Genomic DNA, 22,023 nt, shown 5'->3' on the forward strand with positions numbered 1-22,023 from the left:
AACATATGCATATTGTCAAAAAAAGTGTCAAAAAGTCAAGCTAATAACTGATGCCCTCCTTTACGCAGGGGATACTTCTGTCCAAGAGCAGCTGTCTTTTATAGCTCACTGTTGGTGAATGGTTTGGATGCAGTATCAGTTCAAGCTAATTCTAGTTACAAGAAGTTCTGTCTGGCTTTCAGCTCAAGCTGGAATTTAAAAGTAGCTACCTTCACCCTGATTAACACTCCTCTTTGGCACAAGTAATAGTGTGACATGAATTTCAAATCACAGTGAGACATTCAAGAAACCTGAGGGACATGTACATATTTTCTTCTCAGCTATTTAATAAGCCTTCAACTTGGCATAACACTATTGTGTAGTCACTGCACAGACTTTTCAGACGCCTACGACAAGGCCTAAGCAAGTTCATCCAACACCTGAACACAAGCCAACCGATGCAACAAAATGGCAATGTTAACTGTTCTTATGTTTGAGTAATTTAAATGCCCTTGTGGGCTATGACTAAATTAAAGCACTAGCTAAAACTAAGGATGGCTGAAAGCAAAACACAATTAAAACGGGAAAGATCAGTATGCCACTGACAGAAAGGGGTATTAAACCCTCACCTATAGTCCCTATAATTGATCGACCCCGAGGAAGAATGGCAGTCATCAAGAGGAGAGATTAAAAATAAATTTCCCCGTAACACAGTGAAAGACATTGGACATAAAAGTGGCCATCACTATTCTACCATCATCGTTTACTTCTATCACTCCTACCATGTCAGAGCTCTGCTGTGCTTCAAACTGCCTCAAGAGGGCTTTGTTAAGAAACGATTTTGCTTGCATTGAGCACCATACTACTACTACTACTACTGCTGCTGCTGCTGCTGCTGCTGCTGCTGCTGCTGCTGCTGCTGCTGGCAAAAGCAGCTTATAATATCTTTATGTGCAGCCTTTACTCAGCCTTGAATGCTCACTTCAAATCATGTTGCATTTTGTGCCTCCAATCTAACCACTGTTGGTTTCCAAATATTAATGCAATGATATGTTGTGCAGTTGGGATGTTGAGGAGTCTCCACTATTAAACTTTATCCAAGCTAAAGATTTGCACTGATTACATGACATTTCATCATAAAGCAAGGTTATCAATATACAGATATTTATGTTTCAAACATGGTGCATTACTGGAGCTTTTCTGGGCTTGAAATCAGCACAAGCAATGTTGTCCGTGGATAAAGAATTTAATTGAGTGCCTGAATTATACAAAATTGCAATACATTTCAGAGTACTGTATATTCCGTCAATGGTCGACAGGGTCTGGTAGGAGAGTGGCCATTAAGTAGATGGAGATTGGACAAAACACACAATAATATAAAATAATATATAATATGAAAACACCATGGGGTCTGGTTTTGTATGCAATGATACTTTTCGGGGCAGCTGTTGTCCACTCTCATTCAGCTAACACTGTATTTTCTCATCACGAGTCACATGATGCAAGTTTTCTGCTTTGAAAGAAAATATTCAAAGTAACATGCTCAATCTCTCTTTATTCAAAGAATGTGATGTCTGCATGATTATCTCTAAAGATCAAATAATAACTCACCTGGTGTTTGCTTTTGTAGCAAACTGAGATGGTGAGATTTGTAATCTATCTATAGATGGCCTACAGCAACAGAGTTTTGCTGGGAAAACTTAAAATAATAAATAAATAAATAAATAAATAAATAAATAAATAAATAAATAGCTAGCTAAATAAATAAAATCAGTAAGATAGAATATGCAGACACTGGGGAAAAAACTTTTTCAATACAGCCTGGTCTCATCACAGCATAGTGTTTCCTTGGTGATACATCAGAAGAGGTTCCTATTCACACTTAAGATAAGATAAAAAAAGTGATGAATTTTATCAAGAGTTCTGGAAACACTCCAGCATCCAACCTTAATTACTGTACTGCAGACTCGCTGTTGAACAATATAAACTGGAGATGTAATTTTTCCAGACTGTTACTACTTTGTCTCCTCAGCACCAAAAAATGCTGTTTCAGACCAAACAAAGATGCAGATAGCATATTCCAGATAAAAAACATGGACGACAAGGATAATAAATCTGAAGCACTTTTAAACAGCCAGAAAACTCCAACAGTTTTTGAAATGATCTGATGAGTGTTGCGTTACATACCTTCTCATTTCAGTGGTATTGCATATTACCTCACTAAATGTGCACAAATATTTTCAGAGCAGACATCAGAGAAGAGTTAGTGTGATGAAATATCATCCAGGTCACACAAATGATTCTCACCTGTTGTGCCTGTTAACAAGATAGTTTTCAGATTTTGGACTTTGGTGAATGAAGTCACTCCCCCAAACTCCTGCTTTGCCCATTCAACCAGTTCTTCATCTTCACTGGGGAGGTCTAGTTTGTAGACATTGTTTTTATAGTTACCGAACAGGCCGATACTGTTGCTCACCTGGAAAGTAAAACCCAAAAGTTATCTTGATTAGTTTTAATCGGCTGCAATTTCCCATAAAAGCTCAGTCAGAATTAGCTAGATTAAAAGGCATGCCTGTCTGCCTGTTGCCCAATGCTATAATAAACACATTATTAACTGAGTCATCTTTATATTTATTTGCATTTACCTCACGTCCGCTCAGGTTTTGTCATTTCAAACTTGTTAGCCCATCCCTCCCATTCTCCTGTATTACCCTCCACCCAATTCTCCCTCTATTCTCTTAGCAGAGTCCTGTTAAAAAGAAATGTTTATTATGGTTAAGTGTCCACGAGCCCAGTTGCACAACCCTGTTGGAGCCAAGGTCTTTCCTTTGCTTCCTGAGTGGGGCCAGGAAATGGGACCTTTTTAGCTTTGTGCGTCACCACAGTCGACTGGAATCTGGCTCCATACAAGGTATAAATATATACATCTAGACACTGCTGTTTCCCCGTCTGGGCCAATGGGAAATAATGGAGTTTACATTAAGCTTTGCATGAACAATATGGAATAGCAGCTTTTACAGTGTTGAAGTCACTAACTGTCTAAAATCTATATAGTTAGACATACAGTAAGTGAAAATGTGCTAAATAAACTACAATTCAATGTTTTATTTTGGCCTCAAAATTAAAATGGATTTTATTTCACTCTGATTTGTCCAGCAGTCTAGAGGCTGTGCAAGAACTGCCCCATCCCCTTGTTTTGGTAACAGTGATCCAAAAGAACAGCCAATCATAGTAAGGGATAGTTTTGTAAAACAGAATATATTTTGTAAAAAAAAATGAATTAACTAAACAACACAGAACTTCTTTGCTTCTATCTTAAATACTTTATTGATTAATTATGGAGCGCCATTATAGCACAGCGAATGGACAGTGCGGCACATGCTGGTTTCTGACTCAAACTATTCAGCCTCCTTGGTTTGTGAAAATAAGCTGAGCGGTAGAATGCTGAATAATTTTAGAAAGAACTGTTTTGGTACCTATTAATGTTTATCCAGTGTGTCTTTAAATAATGAAAAACACTCTCCTGACTTATACAGCGTGTTTAACAGTTTTTGTGTGTTTTTGCCCTTGCGTCACAAAGTGAAAGCCAAATGAGCCCAAGAGAGCCATCAGTCCTTCTACATGAATATTTGATTGATACAGGATCAAAAATAGCGTAAAGGGAAATGGCAGGAAGAGAAGAAGGGAAGCCAGTCATGACAGAAGCTGGCAGACAGGGGGGAGGCCTGAGAGTCAGGACGGGAAGAACAAGGGAAATAACAGTGGTAATCTTTTTAATGATTAGAGTGGAACTGGACTCTGATTGGTCCCCATGGAATCTCTGTGGGAAAATGGTTTGATATTTTGCAGCCTCATAGTAAAGTTCAAGGAACTCAAAGATGTTTAGAGTGAAAACTCAATTTCTATCTGCAGCAGATTACAGAGGGTTCTGATGAGAACCTTTTCATTCAGCCCATCATGGAATTTTGAGTTTTAAAGACCACCTGTTCTTTTCACCCGTTCAATAACATAAGCTTATTTTACAGAAAATTGTGTATCTACTACATATTATGCCTAAAAAAAAAAAACTAAAAAAAAAAACAAACAAACAAACACCAGACTTCATAGACAAATGTGTGTTAAAAAAAAAAAAAAAAACCCTTTGCACTGAGGTCAGCTTTGGGGGGGCCAATGAGCTGTGATGGACACTGAGCCAAGCTGTCAGGAATGGTGACAAAGTTACTCGGATGCAGAACAGATGCTCTTCCTCCTGCACTGAAATCTGCAGTGAAACACTATTATCCCCCAGTGAGATTTCTCATCCCATGAAAACATCCTGTGGTCACAGGCAATGTTGTGCAGATTCTTGACAGGACATGATACAGGATGCAGTATTGCACGCTGCTGTCAGCATATCACTAATTGATGACATTTCTGTAAACATTTCAGCACTGTGATTGGTCAGCTTGAACGCATCACATTTATTGATGCCTTAACCTCATGCAAACCATTTACAATCACGCTGACATTTTTTCAAAGCATACTATAGCCTTCCAACATAAGCTTAGTTTGCCTTTCACAGGTTTCAGTTAATGTGTGTCAATCTGACAGTACACATATACTTTAGGTCATCAGCAGCACAGTTAAATTGAATGCCTCTTTGCTGTCAACATGAGGCTATTCTTGTGTTTTTTAGATTTAATAGGGGAAGGCACTGAAGTCTTCAAAGTGATGCATTCATGGTCACAAAGAAAACTGCCATATGCGAGACAGCAATTAAACTTAATTATCAATGGCAAATAACGAGCTAAAGCTTTGTAATATTTATTGAACATATCTTACAGGTAAGATAATGTAATTGATTTTTTCACTTTTAAAACGTTATTTGACTGCTAACTGCGAAGTTTTCCCTCTAAAAACTTAGACAATTAGAGCTGGTAAATGTCTTGAAAGCACAGTAATGATGACGTTTAAACAGAAAAATAAAGTTGATAAAATGTTCACTGTGATTATTCTTTTAAGGAAATTTTAAAGTCTCATTCCACCCTGCATCGTGCAGTAATATGAACTGATACCAACACCAACAAGTTCCAGACGTTGGTAAAAAATGTTAAACATTGACATCGGAAACAGCAATAGGTTCAAGCCAGCTCAGCAATAACACCACATATCTGTATTTAAATTGCAGCAGGGTTCTTTAACAAGTGGAGTTGCTTAATTGCCTGAAGGTTGGTTTAAGCTAAGTTGTCATTACTGAGGAGGATAAGATACCTCATCGAAACATATTTTAAATGAAAAATAACATTTTAAGCAATACAATTTCTTTGTACAATGGAGTTCTTTTAAAAGTATGCATATTCAGTTTGTTGATAAAAGACCATGACATGTACTAAGGTGACTTTCCAATCAAAGAAATCATTGGTTTTTCTCATTAACAATATTTATTTGTTTGATTCACCTTGTTATAAATAGTTTGACATGCTGTAATAACTAAGCTCTGACAACCGGTGCAGCGCTTTGTCCCATAATAGTATTATTCCTTCTATTTAATTAGACACTCAAGCAACTGAATGAAAGTTGTTTTGTGGCCTCCTTAGATTTAATTTACAGATATAATCTGAGTGTGTAAAAGTCAGAATCTCCAGTTTCATTGGATCATTAATTTTACAGCCGATGCCATCAGCCCTTCTCGTTGCTGGCCACCATAAAACTTCTCTTACGGATTTTATAGAGTGAAGAGGGGGGAGAAAAAAAAAAAAAAACAGTAAAAAAAACATGCACACAGACAGAGACAAAAAACAAAAAACAAAAAACAAAAAAAAAAACAAAAACAACAACAACAACAACTAAAACACACACACACCAACAACAACAGCACATATTGCCTGATACAGGGCAACCAGTATCTATGCAAAAGCAGCATGGATCGCTCTCTCTAAACAAGCCTACTGAGCTGCACAGCTGTGGCAGTTTGACTGTATTTAAACAGCTGGCACTAGACAGGAGCTAAGTACATTACTGAAAAATAACTACTTACAACAGTGTCCTCACAACCTGTTCATTTTTCAAGATTAGTTTAGTGCTTGTTGAATAGCCTCAAGCACCAACAGAAAACTATCTGTTGTGGAATAAATAAAAATTTAACAAATGAGATCAAACTGGCATTTTGTTGCATGACTTCTGTTGTATTTCACCTTCCCAACATGTGCAAAAGGAACCCCAAGAAAGACATAAAACAAAAAAAATGTACTTACATAAATGTTAATATCAGCAGTGATGTTTAACATAACATAATGAGGGGCTATCGACGCGAGGATAAGGTGCATTGGCTTGCCATTCATCATCTCGAGGGAGAACATCTCACTACCCTGAGAAGAAAAGAAACATTCATTATATTCATTATTTACAATGTCACCCATGTAGCTGCAGATTCAATGCTGGTGATTTTGCACTGAACTTCATCAATTTTTGCAAGAAGAAATTTATTATTATGCTGTATGCAGAGAAAGTTTTGCAGTGGTGTAACTCTCCAGGTGGAACACGGATGAGGAAAATAATAATTCACTTACACCATGCAATCATCCATACCGGGTTACTACAACAAGTCTTTCTTTCGGTAAGTTCATCATACTGAATGCATGCTGTGTTATGCAAACAAAGCAGTAGAATAAAATAAGAAAAAAAATGTTATCCCTCTTAATCTTGTATTCATGCAGCACAGTGCAAGGAGTAATTTATATATGCACTCTATATCAACTCGAAACACAGAAGCTGTCACAAATCCCAATTTAGGATCAATAAAAGCAGACGATGAAAAATATCTTCATGATGATGTGATAAAAGAAAAGAGAAAGAGCCTTTATGCTAGCCTCTGTTAAAATGTAACATTTTGCTGAGAGTCATGTCACCTCAAAGATTAAAAATTGAAAACACCATAAATACATGGTTTTCCCCCCATTCTATAAAATGTCAGATCTTTGAAAAACTAAGTCATATGTCACGAAATATAGTGTTGGGGAAGGGGGGGAGGGGGGGGAGGGGGGGGAAAAAAAAAAAAAAAAAAATATCACAGTTATTCCCCAATTTGCAAACCTCCCCATCTGGCACAGAGCATCATTAAATGAGAAGACCTCAACTCGACACAGTAGAAAGACATTTTGCTTGCAGCTAAAAGTTTTAAAATAGTTCCAACTGTAATTTAATTCTGTACAAGTCCTTTTCCTGCCCAATTGCAAAAATCAGGAGGGGATATGGCAATTATCCTTGTTTTTGCAATGACAAAATGTCAACAGCTGCATCTTGTCAAAAAAAAAAAGCAGTGCCAGTCATTTAAGGAGGTTTTGCAGAAAGGAAGGAAGGAAGCTCGTCTTTGCTGTCTGTTGCCAGCTTGACAGCCATTAATGAAGTAATGTAGCATGCGTGTATTATTACATCTCTGTGCTACACATAAAACAAGTCAAAAGCAAGTGAAAAGACATCAAAATGAATTATTTACCTGATGTACAATGAACTGAATTTCATAAATTTAAGCTGCGTGTCTGTGCAACATTAAAGATGCTAAAAATTGTGTTAATACTCTGGAGTAAGACTAAGAATAATCCAAATCACACTCCATCTTGACATGAAAAACAACACTAACAATATGAATTCAGAGAAATATTTTGTATTATCTACTTTAGTTATTTTTGTGGATTTCTTGTGCCCTAGTGCATGTTCCTATATATACACACTCTATATAAAACCTCAATTACATAATTTAACACATAATGAAATACCTCATTAACTATATTTTCAGGTTAACAGCTCCGTTAATCACCACAGTCACTGCATGGTTCAGCTTTAAACACTATGCTCTACAAGTGCGTGGGGTAAAGCTGGAACCGTTTAATTTTATGGTTATAAGTGGTGGTGGGTAAACCTTTTCATAGCAGAATCACAAGTCTGAATTCAGGGAGGGTTTTTTTTTTCTTTTTCTTTCAAGACTGACTTAATTTCAATAAATCCTACCTCTAATTACTTTTACTTCTGTAATAGCCCCAAGATAATTGGGTTTGGAAAAGTGAAAGAGTCATGGATTGGAAATCAGTTCAATTTTATGACTCGATGCATTATAAATGAACAACTGCCTTACAAAAAAAAAAAGGGCTTGGAAATATCTCCAGACTTTTTGGAAATGTATCATTCATAAATATAAATTTCTGCTTTCATCCATCATGTCTTTTGAAACTAAATAGTTTTCCTTTTATATTTGAAGTTGGATTGCTTTTCAGAGCAGAGCCTGATGGGAAGACAATGAGCATGCTGGGGGAAACAGCTTGAATCCCTACTATTAAATTAATTTACTCGCTTCCTGATGTTGTGTTATCCAAGAGAATTGTGATGAACTCAGGCCTGAGTGATGAAAAATCTTCAGACCCCAACTGAACAAATTAGGTCCAAGGAGACCATTGACAAATTGTGTATGGGAAAAGCAAAGATGCATTTCAAAGAGAACAGACAGACACACACACACACACACACACACACACACACACACACACACACACACACAACACACCACACACACACACACACACACACACACACACACACAAACACACACACACACACACACACACACACACACACACACACACACACACACACACACACACACACAGAGTTATAGCTCCATGATTTCAGAGGACATTAGGAAGAATAGCATTAATTTCCTGAGGACTTAATCTAAACTTAACCACACTACTTGTAAACCACAACCTTAAAACATGTGGTCACTTTGAAATATATTTAATTATTGTGGAAGAGTTTTGTTTTTTGTTTCATTCTTTCTTTCTTTCCTTCCTTCCTTCCTTCCTTTTCAGAACATTGGCCAAGAGGTAAAATGCAAACTCAGGTGAGAAGATGGAGACATTTGTCACAGAACATGAAATTAATAGCAATTGCCAAGAGAGCAAAAGGTGATTATAATGTCTATATAAATCTGTTGTATATTTAAGTGCTGCACTCTGTCCATCATTATAATTAACACTAATATCTGTTTTCTTGTATGACGCAAACATTGCATTTTAAAAATTAACACAATTTAGGAAAGAGAGTTTAACAGACATTTTTTGGAGGGGAAGGGTGAGAGATAATATAAAATAATGCCATCCATGTTTCTATCTACCTGTGCCGATGAGTTTGTGCTGTGTGTGTGGCAGCAGAAGTTGGAGGGTATCACATTTGATAATACTTGTTTTCCATATTCAGTGCACAACATTTAATAAAAACAAAGAAACATAACAGAGATGATTGATAGGTCTATTACCTTTAAGAGAGGCAGCATGAGTCAAATCACTTATTACAGGCAGAGATTTTATTTTTCCAGAAATAGAACTCTTTACCTGCATCATGTGTCACAAACATACTGTAAATGAATCATCGGCATTTACTATGAAGTTCATTGCTTCATACAGAAATAGCTCAGTGGTGTTTTCCTCATAGACTCTTTGAACCTCATTGTCTCTGTCTAGTCTCCCTCCCTTTATCTTTTGTGACTTTCATTCTTTAATTCTGAACTCTGAATCATGACTGTTACTGACCTTGATCACTCACCTTTGCAACTTTTGTTCCTGTGCCCTCAAGATACAATTGTTTTCCTTTTCTGATTTTTTTTTCTTGGGAGCATTTTTTGAAGGGCCTTTGCTGATGCAGTTTCCAGTTATTCTTTTGGCTCTCTCCCTTTACTTGAATTGGCTCCACTGGCCTAGACTCGGCCTTGCGCCAAGACCCTGACTACCCAAGTGAGCGTGTGACATCAGTGGGCCGCGTACAATCAGCTTCTCCCTATGAATTCTCCTGGCCTATGCAGCCCCTTGACGCTCCCTCTATAATTCTCTGGGTGGTCAAACTGTGAGAGTCAACCGTCTCTGGCAGGTAGTAAATCAGTATGAAAACAAAAAGGGATGAGGAAGGAGGTGATAAGAAAATTCAAAGGACAAATGGGACATAGGCAAAGCTCCCATCTGACTGGGAAGTTTGGCAAGGGATTAAAATGTTTCCCTTCTTCTGTGTTTAAAAGAAAAATCTGCTCTGCACAGAGAGTAAAGAGCAGATAAGAGGTCTGTGTGAGAAGATCTTACGTCCACTTTCTTCCTTCACTTAATTAAACATCTACTCATCGTCCCACCAGAGAATAGGATATTGTACAATGTCCACTGCATCACACAGATCCACAGTCAAATTCCTTTTATGAACTCCCACCAACATCAATTTATACCACTTGGTCAGACAACTTTTTTCATTCTTTCTATAAACAATGTCCAACTTTTTTGCCCTAAAATATATACCCATTTTTACTCCCCCTCCACAGCATAACACATCTATTTTCAGTCTTCTGGTGTAAGAAGATGAGGAGCCATTCCGTCATAACGCTTTAAATCTGCTTTGTCATCAAACACATTTTTCCTCTGATTTCCAGTCCATAAATATGCTGAAAATCTTCAGTCCATTCAAATGAACTAAAGGACTTCAAAGATCTCAGCAACATTTATGCCAGTAACCCCATCTTTGAGCCAAAAACAATCGTCTTCTTTTATAAAGTCATCTTTCTTACTTAAAACAAAACTAAATAATGAAAAACCCATCTTATAGACTGGGCTTTAGAGACACAGTTATGTGCGTCTTTGTGTAGCATCAAATTCAAAATAATTAATTTGGTCAGAAAAATACTGAGGCTGTTGAAGTAGAAGTCAGTTTAGTTTACTAGTGAAGGTTTCCCTTAAGAGAAAAAAATTCTGATGGGACTCTCAAAGTCTGTCCTAAGCAACATAAAGAAAGATCCTTTCATTAATTTTATAGAGGTAATGTATTCTTCAGGGAAGTATCATATTGCTCCATTCTTTGACAGGGTCTTAGCTAGAGTGCACATAGCACGTCTGTTTTGCTGGTAACAATCTCCACCAAATGAGGAAGAATGAGCAGTAGAATGAAAAATGAAGAAGATAGGAAAACTGCAGTTGCTTAACACGAGTTATGTAAAGTACCCAAAAAGAACTGTATAAAAGAAGAAAAAAGAAGCAGCTTTAAACTGAGCACACTGATTAAAAAAAAAAGACTAATGTGAGCCGACTGACAATATTGGACAGTGAAAAATGTGAGTCTGGCACAACAATAACAGCATATAGATTAAGTTTACTGGTGTTACTTTTAGGTGTCATTCACTTGTGCTTAAAGTTTTACAGTCAAAATGACCCAACGCACTGTTGTTGAAAATAAAAAAAAAGAAAGTAATTTGAACCAAGTCAGAGGTAAAGGTATTGTAAGGTCTGTTTAGCGTGAAAAAACATCTGTCACATGTTGGGTAACCCTATCTTTCTGTTATTTCTGGCATCTGGTAATGGTTATCTGGTTATTTGGTCAATTAGAGTTGAGCTCGGAGTGTGCGTGTACATTTTCTAGTGTGGGAGGAAAGAGTTCACCTCATTTTCAGGGGCCAGATTTTAAGTTTGTGCAGTGATATTTAATGTACATCATTTTGCTATATAACCAATATATAAAACCAAATTTAAATGCATTCCAACAAAGTTATATCACCTACATGCATATGTAAGTATTACAGTAGATGCATTGCACTCCTCATCCTTCTGGCCTCTTCTTCCTCCAGTTTATCTGATTAATCTGTGTCTGATGTGCCTTATTATTACGAATCTGTGTTGGACATATGTTATCAAACCAAAGGTGTGTGATGTATAACGAGGTGAACACATGAGCGATGCTTACACTGGCACAACGTTCTGTGTTTATTTATTGGCGAAGTGTACTTTGAGGATTAGCAGACAAGTAAACCGAGATGCAAGAGAAAAGTGAAAAGATTTCATTTGCCTGCTTAATTTTCTTGAAATAAGCAAGCAGGAGCATTGCATATCTTATTCCCTGTCAAGCAGGTTGTTCAGCATCTTATTTGTATATCCTTGCTGTACCTACCTTGCCAGACAAATGCATGATATGGACCTCTGCCTTGTCCTTTGTGACGAAGCTGGTCCAACAGCCAATTAGCATCTCTCTCACGTGGAACCATTTGTTGTCATTACCCTTTTGTGGATCACATGTTTGACTTGAGGCTAAAAGAAAGCAAGCACAAATAGTTAAGCGGTGTCAGCAGCATATAATCAAGTCACAGTAAATAATGTCTTGCCTCCAGCATTAATACAGACTTTCCCACATTATTGATGTGTCAAATGCCAAGTAGTTCAAGATAATGGCCTTATCAATATCAGCCCTGCCATATGTAGATATGAACACCACATGAATGAAGAGCTGTATTTGTGACAACCAAAAAGCCATTATTAAAAAGATAGATGAACCCAGAAATGTTACAGATACCTTGTCTAAAGGGGCTTTATCTGTTATTAGTCATTATGAAAGCTTTTTTCCCTCCTCTCAGAGTATGGATGTTAAATGTGTGGGTAGGACTACATTGTTTAAAAACGGATCTGCTGTTTCACGTTTATCAGACATGTCAGGAAAGCGGGCTGCAGTCATCCATCAAGTCTGCTCACTCTACTCTCTGCTATGAGCCTGCTGTTTAACCTGGGGATCTGTGTCTCAGGAGGCCGAATTAATCGAGCCAAGGCCGTGCGGTCATGGATGAGGTTGGGTATAAATGCTTGCTGTTTGACCTGCCTGTGCAATGTATGTGTGTGTGCCTTGTGTGTGGTGGTGTGTGTTCTATTGCGTTAGAATGCAGGAAGTATGTGTGTGCGCACGTTTCATTTTAACCTGCCTAAGGTTATTGGTGGGGACAAAATATTCTCTAGCAAACGTCCTCTGTTAGAAAGACAGTGGAGACAAAATTTTATTTTTTTAACTTTCCTTCCTTGCCCATCTTCCACCTTTAGCTGGTCAAAGAAGAAAGCATCTTACTGAGGAATTAAGAAAGTCCTGTGAAACTCAGCATTGCAATATTTGGCCCATGAGGACATTCATCTTCACGATGAAGTTGGCTCTCATGGGATTAACCAGAACTACTTTGTCCTGTGCCCAATTACAAGATAAGCATATCTACAGCAAGATTAATACTTAGCAATGCATGGCTGTGCATCCACTGTGCATGCCTCCATCAGCCCTAGTAGTTCATGCTGAAGCATGAGAGAGCAAGTGTGATATCAAAACAGGAACACCTAATTTAGTTAGCAAATGCTGCATGACCTGCCGCTCCACTAACTTTTATGATGTATTTGGTCTGTTTACCCAAAAGACCTCAATCCCTCTGAGAGTGGAGATGTGGAGCAAGTGAGATGAGACAGAAAGAGTAGCCACGAGGAAAGGGTTAATAGGAAATTGCAAAGTTTATAAGGTCAACAGGATGTGCCTTATTTAGAAGCAGGACTAATCAAAGACCTTGGTTGAGGCAAAGTCATAACCAGCAGTGGAGGAGGATGGACATGCAATAAACGAGAGCAAAAAAAAAAAAAAAAAAAAAAAATGGAGCTAGGACACGTTACATAACCAGCCTATTCTGTTGTTTTTGTTGTTGTTGTTGTCGTCTCCATAATGCAAATGGGTTGGTGTAATCCACTCTTAGTCATTTGTTCAATTCATCGACTTGTTCATAATGACAGTCACCCACAAAATTACTGATGCAAAGCTACTTTTATTTTTTTTTTTTCCACAGTAATGTGATTTTGTAAAATAGCTTGTCAGGGGCTGCTTATCGATGAAAGATTTGGGACCTGATACATAATTTGCAGTTCACCACTGCCCTCTAGCAAATTTAAGGGCACATTTGGAAGTAATTTTAGAATTTGGTTTGTGATGGTGTGTGGGCATTAGGGGGCCAACACCTTCACTGTTTCTTGCTTTTCTCATTTTTGGACCTCAGTCTTTCTTTCAAATCAAGACAGAGAGTCATCCATGTTCACTTGCCATCTCTCTTTTTCTCACTCACCCTGGAGGTCAAGGCTGGTTTCCTGTTATTCTGGCCCTCTGTGCTAATGTTTGTTTCTCAATACCCACATCCATGAAGTTATTTCTCTCCTGTTCTGCTGTGACAGAGTTAACGGCCCATGACTGTCGCCCAAGAGGTCTTGGTATAAATCAAACTGACTGTGCAGGACTGTGTGTGTGTGTGTTTATCTCCGTAAATGCATGTGTCACAAGTCTCAATTTTTACGAGTCACCATAGGATGTGAAGAACATTCATTTTGCCCTCTTGACCCCGGAAATGCCAATGGCCTCACTAAGCGGTTTGCTGGTAAATGAGGTATAGAAGAACCATTTCATTCCCTGTCCTCTTTATCTACTTATATCAGTCCCCTCCATTTCCCATTCCATGAGAAGACATGTTTATGGATGCTGGCAATTTCCATTTTGATGCTAGGTATGAAGGGAAGAATATAAACCATTAGGGAATTAAGGTGCACAGAAAACAGGCTCAATTCATGAAAAGTGCATATAATCACATTTCATCTTAAAGTTTACCTTTATCTCAAATTAAAAGTCAATCTCAACAGTTACAAATGTCATTAAAAAGGTATTGTTACATAAATGTGAATTCTTTATTCAAGCTTTGTTCATTGCCATATTAATAGCACTATATTGCAGAATTTGCTCATAAAATTAAGACCAATGAATGTGCAGCCAAAAATCATTCATTTATCTTCAACGCTTTGTGTGTTTCGGGGTCGCGGAGCTGCTGGAGCCAATCCTAGCTCACATTGGGCGAGGGGCAGGGTACACCCTGGACAGGTCACCAGTCCATCGCAGGGCCAACACACAAGGACAAACAGAGACAAACAACCACTCGCGCTCACATTCACACCTACGGTCAATTTGGAGTCCCCAGTTAACCTATACATGCATGTCTTTGGACGGTGGGAGGAAAGCGGAGTACCTGGAGGAGGCCCACGCAGACACAGGGAGAACATGCAAACTCCACACAGAAAGGACCCAAGCTGGGAACCAAACCCACAACCTTCTTATTGACAGCGCTAACAACTACGCCACCGTGCTGCAAGTTTGCTCTTCAAGAAACAGCAAATTTTGGTGAATTGTGCCAATATTTGCAGGTAATGAATAACAATATCATGCATTTGAAACTCCCCCTCATCAATTCTCCTGGTTGTCTGCTGTACCCTTCATCCACATCTAAAGCGAAAAGAGAATCATCAACTGTTTCCCTGTCCAAGGTCTCTCTGCCTTTGCTCTCCTAACCCACAGGGCATTCCTGAAGAAGATAGCAGACCAGTTGGCCAAATCACAGACATCCGTTTTCCGAAGGTGTTCAAATACACATCGCACAATTACACCAGTACTACTTCCAAGAACATTTTGGGACATTGCAATCAGCTTAACATAAACTACATTCTGCTTCAATTTGTTCGCATATACACACTTTTTCTTACAATATTGCTATTTTATTATATTTCCATTCTAAACATTTTGTGGCATCTGCAAAATTATTGCCATCACTGCTATGTCATGAAACTTCAGCAATGTAAAAACTCATTTGGAACAATATATACAGGAAGTGGAAACACCCCACCAAGGCAAGAGGGAGAGATAAAAAATGAAACTGAAAGCAAAGGAAGTTTGTAGATTAAACAAACTGACATTAAGTCAGAATTTTATTATTATTATATATCTATTCACCCTGCATGATGCTATACAACAAAAACCTTTAGCATTGGACTAGCCATTGTTTATACTGGGATAAATTGCTATGTGCCTGTGGATTTATAAATTTGTCTCTTTATTAGCCTTCTCTGTGTGGCTGTCATTTGAGGGGTTCACCTGATGTGACTTAATTGATCTGAGCCACCAATGGCACCCCACACTCTTGGCATTAGCAGTTATATCAAAAGTAAAATTTTTCTCCCAGTCTGACCTTATAACTCCCCCCCCCCCCCCCCCCTTTTCTCTGCTGAAGAGAGTCAACTAAAATATCTGTAACCATCCCAGTAATGGACTGTGTATGTGTGTTAAATTTGTTGCTTTTATATTGTGTAAGATTTTAATTAAAAACAAGTAAAAATTTAAATTAAAAACCTCATCAATTGAAGATGCTAAACTGAACCTCCCAAATCCAGTTTCACCGTCCAGGAGAGACCAACATAATTATGCAGTGTTTCATAGCTGAACTGAGTGGCTGAGCTTGGGCACAAAAAGAGACTTGAGGTGATTTGACATTATTAGCAATCAAAGCAGTCCTACATAGCACTGACATCCTATTCTTCTCCACCTTCTTCCTCTTTTCATCAAAATAGTTCAAAATAGAAAGCTAAAAATCAAAAAATAATGCGTGAGCAAACAATGTGTAAACACAGACTATTCCTTGACTGTCCAATCACTGCAAAAATTAAATAGTGTGCCCTTAAATAGTGTGTGTGAATGCAAAACAGAACGGGCTATGTGGTTCAAAGCATATCATGACAAGTGCACGCGCACTTCCTAGAGAGCAAACTATAAAGGGCTGTCTCTTTTTAAGAGTGAAGAGCTCAAGTAAAAAACCTATAGTGGCATGATGACAGAACACCTTAAGCAATGTCTTGGAAATCGCGGATCACACAAAGTGCCTGGCTGTTTATGACTGCACAAAAAGTAGAAGTATATGTTGAGGAACAGATCTTCTACAGTAAGTCAGTAATCAGTACTGGACATCATAATTTCACTTCTGGTTTTACACAAAAGTGTCAGAAATTCATTGGTAAAGAGAAATAAAAATGACCTTAGCTAAAATGTAAATTAGATAAGTTCTGGTATTAAGGGTCACGACCAAAAAGAACAAGTTACTTGATGTATGAAGGCCATTCTTTAATTAAGCACCATAATAAGTATCAGGAAATTTGAATTGATAAAAATCAGACTGATGTCCCCTTGAAGTTATACATTTTTGTTGCAGTTGTTTGCTGTGATTTGCTGGGAATCAGCAAAGAATCAGAGTCAATATTTATGGTGCTTTCCTATGAATTCAGTGATTTGTTAAGCATATTTATGTTCAATTTTAGGATTAGGATTGTTCCTGCCAGGGCTGTTTATATCATTTAAATACTTCTGCCTGTAAATTAAAGATCTCTGACTGTCTGTTCATATTGCTTGAATTTTGAGTATCTAGGCAATGTTGCGTACTGACAAGCAGTGGTGAGCACATTGAATTTAAAATGGCTATCACACCTTAACTAAATGTTGATTTAGATTCCAGGGGTTGAGTATCTGCAGCCCACTAACTATCTGCCTTTTCGCTCACCCCAGGCAAAAAAAAAAAAAAGCAGGCAGGCTTGATTTCACGGGCTGTTTTTCATGCCCTCCCTCATTGTCAGTCACTGAGGAGAAGAGCATCATCTACTTTCCTCGAGGTTAAATACACAATGGATAACTGCAGAACTTTCTTAGCTGGAGAGAACAAGAACAAGAAGTGAGAGAGGGAAGGAAGGAAAAAAAAAAAAAAAAAAAAAAAGGAGGGAAAACCCTGACAGCAGACAACGTCAAGACCAACTGTCTCCCTTGGTCCCTTGGGGTAGAGTAAACTGTTTGTGTCCAGGGTCGGGCGACGGAGTCATGATGGGGAAGGGGCAGGGAGGGGTCAGTGGCCCTATCAGCGTTAGACGGAGAGGGAAAAGGGAGCTTCAAGGGCTGCTCAAGCCCCCCTTTTTGAACACACACACGAACACACACACACACACACACACACACACAAACACACACACACACACACACACACGAACACACACACACACGAACACACACACACCTATTGTCCCGGAGTTTCCGCAACTGCAGATTGAGGCCTGACCATCCACAGGAAGGTAAACAAGCCCTTATCAGTGCTCTGCAGGGGCTTGCACTGTCCCCTGGCCTCTAACCCCTGCATACTACACATTACTCAGTCCATACAACAGACAAGCTTCCTCACCATTTCACCTCCCTCTGGTAAGTCCTGAAGTTTTAACCCCCCCCCCAAAAAAATTTCTGATTAGCCTTGTCAGTTTACTGGCCTAAGACTTTTGGTCTGTGTGCCTGTGTGCCAAGTCCTGCTTCCAATGTTTGCTGGAGAGGAACTGAGGATGTGATAGCGGGTCTGGAGACAGCCTGTCTTCACACTAGTTCTGTTTACACCTCTGGGAGCCATTCATCCGTCGTCTCATCGTTGTCGGAAGCCAGCGGAAAAACAAGTCCAACAGTGGCGTATGAAAGGTCTATGGCTCACTTCCTCAGTTGTTCACTCACTCATTCTATGACCTGTCTGCTCCTAGTCATTAGACATCCCATATTCGTTGATGCAGATTCACTTAATTGTGGTTCGTTGTCAGTGGTCAGCATATCCCACCTCCAGGCATGAAAAATATATGGTTGTTTTCATGTTAATGCTCTTATGTATGGGTGATCTATTACAGTCCAGACACCATCAGTTACTGGGTACAGAGCATCCTTTCCATTTACTCGTTGTTAGACAGACCCCCCCCCCCCCCCCCCCCACACACACACACACACACACAGAAAAACAACATTTAAAGCAAAACATAATTAATCATCTGAATGGTAATTGGTGGACAGACTAATTTAGTAAGTTTCATTCTAACTGCGTGCAACCAAAGCAGACTAAAGTGTTAGAGATTCATTGCACAGTGGTTGCTCCCAATCATTCAAGATTGATGTAGCTTCACACAACATATGCTTGGAGTAGAACCAACAGAGATTAGCTCGTTTTTCTTGACTGATTTTTGCCAGCAAATATTAATGCCTTCTGACGTGAGGGCAGCATAGTAATGACGGCTCTGATATTTTTTAACATATTTTAAGTGAAGATAGTCAATCCAATCCCCAATCCAAGTGTGTAAGGGGGACTTAAAAAAAAAATAAAAAAATAAATATTTTATTTCTATATGCATGGGGGTACATTTGAATTAATATGGTCACAAAAACGCACACTCAGCCTCTAAGAGTATAAGGGTTTTTAAATCATCTCATACAATGAGATGGCTTCACGTTTCTGGTTTCGTTTTCTACAATTTAACTAATGGACGTGTCTGGAATATGGTGAGTTGTGTGACAATTGTAACTTAATTCCCTCCAGCATCTGTGTGAAAACATTATTAAGTATTGCCAGTTTGACTGTTAGATCTGTTGTAGATATAGTTTATTAGCAAATTACAGTAATCTGTCAGCTGTCTCAAAGCATTCCCTTTGAGTCACATATTCTATTTTCTGACATATGGCAAAAACCAATAAACATCCAGTGTCCACAAAGGAATGTTCTCATCACATTGAACATGCACACAAAAACAGTCAAACATCAGAGAGATCTCAGCTCTCTAAATACGGATTGACCGGCGTCTCACCAGAATCAACAGGGAAACTATACACCCAGTGCATGAATCAGGGGACTCTGCAGTTACTCAACAGCTGCACACTGCTCATTGTCCAGCTCTAGCTATTTTTGAATCCAGCATGGTCTTTGTAGACAGATAGGTTCTCTAAAAGGACAAATACCACATGTGTAGAACCAAAAAAAAATATTGCATTAGCATGCTAAGCGTTCTTTAGGGTATTGATTTTTGTTAGAATTTTTTTGCCAAAAGAAAGGTTGAAAGCAAAGGCATTTTATATTTCCATGAAGCATTTAGGAATATTTTATGTGAGAACTCTTTATTCAAGAGTTCTCAGCCAAGGAAGATTAAAGGACTGTCTATAATTAACCCTCCAGAGAATGAAGTTTTGATGAACTAGAGACATAGGAGGCAGACTACTTAAAATACACACCCTAACAGAGGTTTCATTAACCCAACCTGGGTTAAAAGGTCAGTCACCTGACTCAATTAAGAGTTTTTCCTTCAGTTTCTCTCATACTATGCATGTACATTTCTCGTGTTTGTGCAGATTCCAGGGTTGAGCAGACAGACCTAAAGATAAGAGTACATAATGCCATGCCTTATCTGCGCAGACAGCAGGCATGTTAACATGGGCACAAGTGGTCGCCATGCTGACGAGGCATTTATCTTGCCCATGACTAATGAGCCATTCAGTGAACATGCATAATGCAATGCATCATGACAAGCCTTAGGCCTGAGGGTCCAAGACTTACCAGTCACACAGTGATGATGCAGAAAGACTTGGCAATAAGCCTGAAATGTAAATGATGTACAGTGATCTACTAAACTCTTCCTGTACTTAATCCACCATGCCATTATAGGGTATGCTATCAGATGGATACAATTATATGAGTCACAATGAGATACAGCGGGATTTATTTTTTAGATTTAAGTCTGCTCTTTTTCTGCTGAAGCACACCTGCAACATAATTTACAGAGAAAAGTATGTTTCAGGTAATCAAAAGTGAAAAATAAAATGGGAAGACAACAGAATGCTCTGCAGAGTATGCTGCAGATTAGCCATAGAGTCCCACAGAGAAATAAAATAATAATTGTGCTGAAGCCATCCATGATTATTATTATTTTATTTATTTTTATTTTTTTTTTTTTCATCTGATTTCAAGCTGCTTTAATACACATATCCAATACTGGTAAATGGGATTCATTCATTCTCTTAAACAGATGTAGGTTTCACGTCTTTGAATTTTTCTTTTTGGGTGCCACAATTTCATAACTTATATCATATGGTCTCAATAACCAATCAAGTTGTAGGCAGTGAAATTCATGTGGGAACAAAAGTATGAGAGGAACAGAGTGTTAGTGAGGCTCCCTCACTCTGCATTCTGTAGTCAAACAGAGGAAAAGCAAGGCAGTCAGAAATGGATTGTTATTTGGGAGGGGCATAACACTGAAGGAGATTGAAATCGGTCTGAGGCAGCGACAAGTGGTCGCGTCTCCCTGCCACCCAGTCTGACTGCAGCCTGAGCTGGCGTACTACAGTAAAACAGGGGAAGTGGACTGTTTTGACTTGACGCCATTTTTAACATGACTTTTTTTTTTTTTTTTTTATCCTTTCTTTTTAATTTTTTGTGCTTCTGCTCCAGCATGCCTTTGTAATATCTTCATACGTCTTCTGTTCTTTTTAAACCCCTGCCATGCCATTTCTTTCAACTTACAAACTTCCCTTTTTTTAAATTATTATTATTATTATTATTATTATTATTATCATCATCATTATCATCATCATTAATTTATCTTTTGGCTAATTACCTAGTCTTGCTTTTCACTTATCACTTAGTTCCCTTTCTTTATCTGTCTTGTCCTTTTTCCTACATCTGTTTCTTTAATCCCATATTTACTTCTGTTTCCCCACATCTCTCTTCTGAACCACTTATCTGCTCTTTGACAGTCACAAAAAACTGCCCCCCCCCCACTCCCTCTGTCTCCATGATTCAGTCTTTATGAATTCTGTTATCTCTGTTTGTCTGTCTGTCTGGCACCCTTTCCCTCTTTGAGATCCATTTTCTGACAGCCCACCCTCCCCCTCAAGTGGCTCGCTAGTCACTTTTGTACTTTTTCTTCAGCCCATGGAGGGAGACTCTGGGGTAGGCAGAAATGTAGCGGGAGGTCTGGCAGTTAACATCATGATGTCTGGCTCCCACTGAGAAAGTTGTTGCAGCAGGGGGCATATTCAACACTTCCCTGCCAGGAAATGCCAGGCACAGAGTGGATAAAAATCACTTAATACAAAGACTTTAGTGAGATGCATAGAAAATTATTTATGTGTTTGACTGCTACAGTTGGTTTAAGTGGTTGGGTTATTGTGCTTGCCATTATAAAGTGGTCTGAAAATAAATAATTACATTCATCTCCAATGAAATTGTTATATAAGTAGGATACTTCACATTTAACAAGCAGATTGACAGACTGAGTCTTTTAAAGGCCAGTCAGTCCTGCAGCACCGAATTTAAAAGCCTTAAGGGCAAGACACAAACTTTATCCGTGAATATCAGCTGTATAATGTATTTTGTTACTCTAGGGGATGAGAAAATATCCTAGAGGATGTCAATCAAGTCATTGCAGCTTCAAGTGGGTAATGTATAACTGTATAAATGTATAAGCCTCTTTCAAACTGAGAGCTTGGAGTTCATTCAGAAATTGTCTAGTTGTATTATGGGAAATGTAGGCACTGCAGTAAAACAAGAGACTAAAGCCAGAG

General features: G+C 38.5%; 1 protein-coding gene across 1 annotated transcript in view; it reads right to left on the bottom strand.

The window, feature by feature from the left end:
- eng (endoglin) overlaps positions 1 to 22,023 on the bottom strand; it is a 36,663-nt gene that overhangs the window by 10,166 nt on the left and 4,474 nt on the right. The window contains exons 3-5 of the mRNA XM_029516124.1: positions 11,923 to 12,059; positions 6,213 to 6,326; positions 2,287 to 2,455 (exon numbers count right to left, since the gene is read on the bottom strand). Coding sequence (XP_029371984.1) covers positions 2,287 to 2,455; positions 6,213 to 6,326; positions 11,923 to 12,059 — 420 coding nt within the window. The remainder of the gene's footprint in view (positions 1 to 2,286; positions 2,456 to 6,212; positions 6,327 to 11,922; positions 12,060 to 22,023) is intronic.

Source organism: Echeneis naucrates, chromosome 12 (assembly GCF_900963305.1).
Source record: "Echeneis naucrates chromosome 12, fEcheNa1.1, whole genome shotgun sequence".
In the NCBI taxonomy this organism is placed as follows: Eukaryota; Metazoa; Chordata; class Actinopteri; order Carangiformes; family Echeneidae; genus Echeneis; species Echeneis naucrates.